Raw genomic sequence first — 9,486 nt, 5'->3', positions numbered from 1 at the left:
GGAGGGTGTTTGGGTATGGGGCAGGTGTTTGGGTACGGGGCGGGTGTTTGGGTAGGGGGCGGGTGTGTGGGTAGGGGGAGGGTGTTTGGGTAGGGGGCGGGTGTTTAGGTAGGGGGAGGGTGTTTGGGTAGGGGGCAGGAGTTTGGGTAGGGGGCAGGTGTTTGGGTAGGGGGGCAGGTGTTTGGGCAGGGGGAGGGTGTTTGGGCAGGGGGAGGGTGTTTAGGTAGGGGGCAGGTGTTTGGGCAGGGGGAGGGTGTTTGGGCAGGGGGAGGGTGTTTAGGTAGGGGGCAGGTGTTTGGGCAGGGGGAGGGTGTTTAGGTAGGGGGCAGGTGTTTGGGCAGGGGGAGGGTGTTTAGGTAGGGGGGAGGTGTTTGGGTCTCTCTGCCTCTTGTGAGCCTGCAAGGGATTTTGTTTTATGGGGTTTCGAGGCCTTAGTGTCACGGCTTGTAGGATCCGAGCAGCCAGCCAGCCAGCCAGCCAGCCAGCCAGCCAGCCAGCCAGCCCTTAAGGTGGAGGATTTGGGGACCTGAAAAAAGGTATTCTTGGCATTCCTTGAAGCTCTGGGTTTTCTTTACCTGGTTTTACCTGGAATTATTGCTGTGCTTGTGGGTTCTATGTTAGAATTAAGTTATTTTTTTTTTAATGTGGGTTAATTTTGAGAAGGTGTTTGAAGTAAATATTAGCTGGGTTGTTTGTAGTATATTATTAGCCTTTGTTAATGGTTTAAAATGTGGGGTCCTTCTCCCCCCCCCCTTGTTGTTTACATCCCAGGTGAGGTGTGTTGAGGCAGGTGAGGTGGTGAGGGGAGATGAGGGAGTGAGGGGAGATGAGGGGTTCCCGAGTGTTCAAGAGGTGCAGGGGAGAGTGTGAGGGGAAGATGAGGGAGTGTGGGGGATGAGGGGGCGGGAGAGTGAGGGGGGGGTTTCAAGGGGAGGGGGAGGAGTCTCATTTCGCAGTTTTTGCCCTAATAAGCTCTGTGGGGGGGGGGTAGCAGGGACAGGTGTTGCAATAGGCCTACATGCAACACGGGTGTCTGCAACAGGTACACATCAGCAACTGTCACGTATTTCCCCCCCCCCCCCCCTCCCTCCCCCCCTTCTCTTGAACTGTCTTGTCTCCCATTCTGGTTTTCTTAACATATCTTCCTTCCTCTCCCGGTTCGACTCCCCCCCCCCCCTCCGTCTCCCTTCCTATGCATCCTTCCCAACCTCCCATCCCATCCTGCCCTCCCTCTCTTCCTCCATCCCTGCCCTGGCCTCTACTGCGCGCGCGCGCGCGCGCACACACACACACACACACACACACACTTCTATACAAATATTTACTGTTACTGTTTTCCTTATGTACAGGCTCTTCCCTCCCATCTCCTCTTTTCTTCTGTCCCCTCTCTGTGCATTATCCTACCTTCTCTTCCTGTCTCCCCTCCCCCCCCCCCCCCCCCACACACTAGGGGTGTGGTAGCTGAGCGGACATCGCGCAGGATTCGTAATTCTGTGGCCAGCGTTCGATTCCCGGACAAGGCAGAAACAAATGGGCAAAGTTTCTTTCACCCTGAATGCCCCTGTTACCTAGCAGTAAATAGGTACCTGAGGGTTAGACAGCTGTTACGGAGCTGCTTCCTTGTGTGTGTACTCACCTATTTATACTCACCTATTTGTGCTTGCGGGGGTTGAGCTTTGGTTCTTTGGTCCCGCCTCTGAACTGTCAATCAACTGCTGTACAGGTTCCTGAGCCTACTGGGCTCTATCATATCTACATTTGAAACTGTATGGAGTCAGCCTCCACCACATCACTGCCTAATGCATTCCATCTGTTAACTACTCTGACACTGAAAAAGTTCCTTCTAACGTCTCTGTGGCTCATGTGGGTACTCAGTTTCCACCTGTGTCCCCTTGTTCGCGTCCCACCCGTGTTGAATAGTTTGTCCTTGTTTACCCGGTCGATTCCTCTGAGGATTTTGTAGGTTGTGATCATGTCTCCCCTTACTCTTCTGTCTTCCAGTGTCGTAAGGTGCATTTCCCGCAGCTTTTCCTCGTAACTCGTGTGTGTGTGTGTGCGTGCGTGCGTGCGTGCGTGCGAGTGTCCGTACGTGCTCAAAGCCTGTTCATATGTCTCGTCCCTTGAGTGTGTATGCATACGTGTGCGGGGAGGAGTTGGGGGAGAGGGGGGGGGGAGTTGCGTGTGCGTGTCTGAAACTGGTAACGAGTAGTTAAGCTGCAAATCACACGTTGACAGGTTCCCACACTCCCGTACCTCCCCCCCCCCCCCTCCCCCCACTGAGGAAACAAGTGGAATATGAGGAAAAAAAATCCTTCTTTCCCTGCTTCGTTCCCCTTCCATTTCGTCCTTTCCCTTGTATTCCTCCCCTTCCCCTTGTACTCCCCCCTTCCCCTTGTACTCCCCCCTTCCCCCTTCCCCCTTCCCCCCCCATTCCCCATCCCTCACCCGCAAACTACCCCGAACCACAATTCAGTCTGTGACCGCAAGAACCACATTACGAAACCAGACCACCGCCGCCGCCACCACATATAATAACTCCCATCCCATTCACTAAACACTGACCCCCTTTCCCGCCAGACCCCCGTCACACCTGCCCTTCCCAGCGGGTTTCTGGCTCTCATAAGGCGGTCGGGTTATGCGGGGTCCGCTGTAGCGCGGTCTAGCCTGGAGCGGAGGTGCCGTATAAGGACCAGTGAGTCATCAGCTGCGGGACAACATTAAGCGGAGAGGACGCCGGCACAACAGCCTAAGGCGGGAAGGCTTAATTAATGTAAAAAAAAAAAAAATTAATGGATTTCAGAGTGGCAGGTGGATAGGGAGATGCGGGGGCGGGGGGGGGGGGCGGTGAGGTAGCTTTTCTAATAGTGTTTACCTATCTGTGTCGACGGAGAAAGTCGGGTCTAGCTCTGTACTCCGACTCGTGGACATTTTAACCCGAGGGTCATTATCTCTCTCTCTCTTGGGAGGGGGGGGGGGTCACAACGGGGACAGGAAGCCTGCGGCTTGTCAAAGGTTGGCCCCCCCCTCCCTCTCACTCTGCCCCCTCCCCCCTCTCTCTACCGCTCCCCCCTCACTCTGCCCCCCCCTCCCTCCCCCCCAACCTCTCTGTCAATATTTGTACTATGGGGCACATAGTTACAAAAACTACTATCTAAACAGAAGGATCGGTTGCAAAATTATATTTATGCACGCGGCTTGCTATCATTGCTTGCTATCATTGCTTGCTATCATTGCTTGCTATCATTGCTTGCTATCATTGCTTCCTATCATTGCTTGCTATCATTGCTTCCTATCATTGCTTCCTATCATTGCTTCCTATCATTGCTTCCTATCATTGCTTGCTATCATTGCTTGCTATCATTGCTTCCTATCATTGCTTCCTATCATTGCTTCCTATCATTGCTTCCTATCATTGCTTCCTATCATTGCTTCCTATCATTGCTTCCTATCATTGCTTCCTATCATTGCTTCCTATCATTGCTTCCTATCATTGCTTCCTATCATTGCTTGCTATCATTGCTTGCTATCATTGCTTCCTATCATTGCTTCCTATCATTGCTTCCTATCATTGCTTGCTATCATTGTTTCCTATCATTGCTTGCTATCATTGCTTCCTATCATTGCTTCCTATCATTGCCTCCTATCATTGCTTCCTATCATTGCTTCCTATCATTGCTTCCTATCATTGCTTCCTATCATTGCTTGCTATCATTGCTTGCTATCATTGCTTCCTATCATTGCTTGCTATCACTCTCAGTTGCATATGTTGATTAATACAGGTGTGTGTGAGGCATGTCACCTCAACACCTGTAATTAATCAACAAGCCTTCAGTACGCAAATTAACACAGATTATTGTATTTTTACCGCTATGACTATCATAGTCTGCAACAGCCGCAGTTGCAGTCTCGTGCGTTAAATCGAAATTGATGAAATGAGCAAAGAAAACTTTTGTAGTCTAAAGCCCAATCACTTAATACTGTCAGTGTCTACAAGAGTCAGTCACATAAGGCCATTAGTGAGTCTACAAAAGCTGCCTTTAACAGACAATCCTTAGAAACGCTGGATTTTTTTTTTTTGACAAATTGTAGCACGCTGTTAATATTAGTTTTTTCCTGAAACTTTTTTTAGTTTTCAGTTATAAATGGGTACAATATTTCTGTGTTCCTGACACATTGGGTGTGGAGGGTGACGGTGGGTGTGGAGGGTGACGGTGGGCGTGGAGGGTGACGGTGGGCGTGGAGGGTGACGGTGGTAGTGGAGGGTGACGGTGGGCGTGGAGGGTGACGGTGGGCGTGGAGGGTGACGGTGGTAGTGGAGGGTGACGGTGGTAGTGGAGGGTGACGGTGGTAGTGGAGGGTGACGGTGGGCGTGGAGGGTGACGGTGGGCGTGGAGGGTGACGGTGGTAGTGGAGGGTGACGGCGGGCGTGGAGGCTGACGGCGGGTGTGGAGGCTGACGGCGGGCGTGGAGGCTGACGGCGGGCGTGGAGGCTGACGGCGGGCGTGGAGGCTGACGGCGGGCGTGGAGGCTGACGGCGGGCGTGGAGGCTGACGGCGGGCGTGGAGGCTGACGGCGGGTGTGGGGGCTGACAGCGGGCGTGGAGGCTGACAGCGGGCGTGGAGGCTGACAGCGGGCGTGGAGGCTGACAGCGGGCGTGGAGGCTGACAGCGGGCGTGGAGGCTGACAGCGGGCGTGGAGGCTGACGGCGGGCGTGGAGGCTGACGGCGGGCGTGGAGGCTGACAGCGGGCGTGGAGGCTGACAGCGGGCGTGGAGGCTGACAGCGGGCGTGGAGGCTGACGGCGGGCGTGGAGGCTGACGGCGGGCGTGGAGGCTGACGGCGGGCGTGGAGGCTGACGGCGGGCGTGGAGGCTGACAGCGGGCGTGGAGGCTGACGGCGGGCGTGGAGGCTGACGGCGGGCGTGGAGGCTGACGGCGGGCGTGGAGGCTGACGGCGGGCGTGGAGGCTGACAGCGGGCGTGGAGGCTGACGGCGGGCGTGGAGGCTGACGGCGGGCGTGGAGGCTGACGGCGGGCGTGGAGGCTGACGGCGGGCGTTGAGGCTGACAGCGGGCGTGGAGGCTGACAGCGGGCGTGGAGGCTGACAGCGGGCGTGGAGGCTGACGGCGGGCGTGGAGGCTGACGGCGGGCGTGGAGGCTGACGGCGGGCGTTGAGGCTGACAGCGGGCGTGGAGGCTGACAGCGGGCGTGGAGGCTGACAGCGGGCGTGGAGGCTGACGGCGGGCGTGGAGGCTGACGGCGGGCGTTGAGGCTGACAGCGGGCGTGGAGGCTGACAGCGGGCGTGGAGGCTGACAGCGGGCGTGGAGGCTGACGGCGGGCGTGGAGGCTGACGGCGGGCGTTGAGGCTGACAGCGGGCGTGGAGGCTGACAGCGGGCGTGGAGGCTGACAGCGGGCGTGGAGGCTGACGGCGGGCGTGGAGGCTGACGGCGGGCGTTGAGGCTGACAGCGGGCGTGGAGGCTGACAGCGGGCGTGGAGGCTGACAGCGGGCGTGGAGGCTGACGGCGGGCGTGGAGGCTGACGGCGGGCGTTGAGGCTGACAGCGGGCGTGGAGGGTAACAAGGTATAATGCCAGAGAAACTATACTTAAGACTTTTGGCCAGCAAGACCAGACTTCATAACACACACTTACCATTGTGATAAAGGACTGACAGGTGTAAAAAAACAGCATTAAGCTTTACCAGAGCTGACAGAGTTCGTTCCCCCAAAGCTTATTTATCCAGCCAGTGTTATAATGAAAGAAAGCTTAATACGAGTCCCCCACTAACCGAGAATTCCCTGGAATGTTGGGTACAATGAAGCTGTGTTCTCTAGACCACACCTTGTGGGGTAGGTGTTGTGTTGGGGGGTGGTCTGTCCTGGTCCAGGGATGGGACTCCCTCTTGGGTGTTCTGGTCTGGTGATGGGGTGTTTGGGTCTCTTTCTCTCTCTCTCTCTCTCTCCCTCCCTCCCCCCCTCTCCCCCTTCCCTCCCCCTTCCCTCCCCCCCTCTGCCTTCACCATTTTCATTTCATTCATCATTTTACAGTGAGGATGGCTTTGTTTTTTTTATTTTGCTCATTTAAATGATAATCTAATTTAAGGAAATTGTAGGGTAACTGGGGGGCTCGACCCCCAACCCACCCTATGTACTGGCTAGAATTCACATCATTTACCCCGCTAAATTTGTTCAAAGTAGGCAGCCAGAGACTTGGTTGTCTACTTTGAACAAACAAACATTGTCTCTTATTGATATAGACTAGGGAGCATCCGGCAGTGCCAGATATATATATATATATAGGTGTATTTGCGGCGAGGTGGTGGCTGACAGGTACGGTCACCATGGCCTACTCTGCCAAAGCACAGGGGGATGGCACTCGAGGCACAGTGAAGTTAACGACATCATCAAGAGGAGCCTCACCACAGCTGGATGCCCAGCTGAAAGAGAGCCCCGTTACCTAACGCCCCGTAACTCTGATGCTCTTATTGGTCGCCCGGATGGTATCACAGTGAACCCCTGGAAGAATGGCAAGCAGTTGGTATGGGACTACACGTGCGTATCAACCCTGGCTAACACCTACATTAACCTCAGTGTTGCACAACCAGGTGGCGCTGCCACCCACAGGGAAGCAGCCAAATCCCGTAAGTATAGAGAACTGGATCACCACTACAATTTTGTCCCCATTGCTTCTGAGACGCTCGGCGCCTGGGGTAAAAGTGCTACCAGTTTTTTGAAGGAACTGGGTTCTAGGCTCATTGAAACAACAAGGGACCCGAGAGCTGCAAGCTTTCTTTTCCAGCGCCTCAGTGTGGCGATACAAAGGGGAAATGCGCACTGCATCCAGGGTTCCTGCCCGCCATCTGAGGAGCTGGAGGAACTCGACAACCTATGACAACCATCTTTGTAACCCATATGTAACTCCTTTTTTGTAACAAAGTTCAAATAAAGTAAATATATATGTGTACATACAAAAGAATGGGGGTGGTAGAAGATAATATTAGTGTTCAGTGAGAAACCACAAGGTCTCCTCTGAATACTTTTTATTTTCTTCTCCGAGGCTATGGGTCCCCACATTGGCACCAGAGGTGGTACCCTCACAAACTTTAAAAAAAATATATATATATATATATATATATATACATATATATATATATATATATATATATATATATATATATATATATATATATATATATATATACATATATATATATATATATATATATATATATATATATATATAATATTAAGATCACCACTACCTCCCCTAAATTCTAGACAATAACAAGAAGATTTGGGTCCCGTGTGTGTGTTAGTGTGTTTTGGGACCCCCAGTAATTTTGGGGTCATTCAGGGAGGGTTAAAAAAAAGAATTGCTCAGACTGGTCTTGTCCTGTCGGGATTTATGTGTGTGTTTGGAGGCAGGAAGGTGGTTGTGAGGGAGAATGGTGACGGGGCCGTGTTTAATGTGGGACAGTGGAGACAGTGTTCCTTGTGTGGACGGGTGAGGGATGGGTGGACGGGTGAGGGATGGGTGGACAGGGGTTTGAGTATAGAGGTGTTTACCTTTGTTGTGCTCGTGGGAGGGTTGAGCTTCGGCTCTTTGGTCCCGTCTCATGCCGACTGTAGGAGACCATAAGGGAAACATCAGGTCCACGTTGACTTAATTTCAGGGGGTGAATTCATTGATTATTGGGAGTGGATAATAGCTTTTTTTTTCTCCCCTTGCTTCCTGAAGCCTCAGACCTCCTTATTATCCTCCATTTCTATTATCCATCCATATCCATTTATCTGTGGATTACCCTCCAGGTAATGATTGACTTGTCTTATGTATAATGTTGATGAACGTGTTTCAAGCGCTAATATATGTGTGTTTGTGTTGCAGGTAAGGTGGTGTCCGTCGAGGCTGGGGGCTCGAACTTGGTCTTGCTTTGAGGCCTCTCCATGCACGTGTCTACTGAGGATGGGGTGGGGGGGGGTTCTACCCTCGCAGCTCATCCAAATAGTCAGTAGAATGTGCTCATTATGAGTGTTTATTATTTTGCACTGAAATTACCATTTGTTTAATGAAACACTTGGATTTTGTCAACGAAGATGAGTAGAGGAAGATGTTATATTGAGTATGAGGTGAGATATCATTGTCAGCTGAGCTCTGTGTGACTATATATGGTACTTGGAAGGGATAGGAGGATATGGTTTACGGGCTCACCATAGCCCGTGCTACATGGACACTTCGTTCTGAGTAGCTAAATCTGAAACAACAACAACAACAGGATAGGAGGACAAAAGTTACAGCCCCGCTCCTGTGCCAGGCAAGCCCACTACGGGCTCACCATAGCCCGTGCTACTTGGAACTTTTTGTTCCCAGTAGCTGAATCTTCAATAACAACTACGGATAGGAGAAGGAGCTGGGATATGAGGACAGGGATCAGGGATAGGACGGTGTGGAATTTAAGGAATGATGCCCAACCACTTGGGCATATTGGGAGATGATTGGGAGGCTGGGGTTTACCCTGTGGATCTAATAGCAGAGTATCTTGGTTTACCTTGCTGTGCTTTCTTAATTGCATCTCCCGGGTGAGCAGGCTACAGCTCCGGAGCCCCGACAATTTTCTGGAATTAATATACTTTCAATGCACACAGAGGGTAATAATCACTAACTTGATTGCATCTACAGATTTGTTCATGTTTTCAATATCAGTCTCTCCTCTCTCTCTCTCTCTCTCTCTCTCTCTCTCTCTCTCTCTCTCTCTCTCTCTCTCTCTCTCTCTCTCTCTCTCTCTCTCTCTCTCTCTCTCTCTCTCTCTCTTTAGTTTGTCTCTCTAAAGACAAACTCTTTAGCACGGGTGGAACACGAACAAGGGGACACAGATGGAAACTTAGTACCCAGATGAGCCACAGAGATATTAGAAAGAATTTTTTCAGTGTCAGAGTAGTTAACACATGGAATGCATTAAGTAGTGTTGTGGTGGAGGCTGACTCCATACACAGTTTCAAATATAGATATGATAGAGCCCAATAGGTTCAGGAATCTGTACACCAGTTGATTGACAGTTGAGAGACGGGACCAAAGAGCCAGAGCTCAACCCCCGCAAACACAACTAGGTGAGTACACACACACACACACACACACACACACACACACACACACACACACACACACACACACACACACACACACACACAAAGGGGCCTCGTAGCCTGGTGGATAGCGAGCAGGATTCGTAATTCTGTGGCGCGGGTTCGATTCCCGCACGAGGCAGAAACAAGTGGGCAAAGTTTCTTTCACCCTAAATGCCCCTGTTACCTAGCAGTAAATAGGTACCTGGGAGTTAGTGTTAGTAAACAGTTGATTGACAGTTGAGAGGCGGGCCGAAAGAGCAAAGCTCAACCCCCGTAAAAACACAACTAGTAAACACACACACACACACACACACACACACACACACACACACACACACACACACACACACACACACACACACACAC

The 9,486-nt window shown here is 52.0% G+C and overlaps 1 protein-coding gene across 1 annotated transcript; it reads right to left on the bottom strand.

Moving 5' to 3' along the window:
* Positions 1–437: 437 nt before the first annotated feature.
* LOC123751734 (uncharacterized) lies at positions 438–5,653 on the bottom strand. The gene is made up of 2 exons (XM_069327412.1): positions 4,363–5,653; positions 438–526 (listed from the first exon to the last, which is right to left on the bottom strand). Exons 1-2 carry the CDS (start codon positions 5,651–5,653, stop codon positions 438–440), a joined length of 1,380 nt encoding a protein of 459 aa, XP_069183513.1.
* Between the last annotated feature and the right edge of the window lie 3,833 nt (positions 5,654–9,486).

This window comes from Procambarus clarkii, chromosome 19 (assembly GCF_040958095.1).
Source record: "Procambarus clarkii isolate CNS0578487 chromosome 19, FALCON_Pclarkii_2.0, whole genome shotgun sequence".
NCBI classification, from domain to species: domain Eukaryota; kingdom Metazoa; phylum Arthropoda; class Malacostraca; order Decapoda; family Cambaridae; genus Procambarus; species Procambarus clarkii.
This window is presented reverse-complemented; position numbering and strand designations above follow the sequence as displayed.

Excerpts from the sequence above, each read along its gene's own strand:
- LOC123751734 (XM_069327412.1), bottom strand. The coding sequence starts at position 5,653 with ATGGTAAGTGTGTGTTATGAAGTCTGGTCTTGCTGGCCAAAAGTCTTA. Across the intron at positions 527-4,362 it reads CGTCACCCTCCACGCCCACC|GTCCCCAAATCCTCCACCTT; the intron begins GTCACCCTCCAC and ends ACCTTTTTTCAG.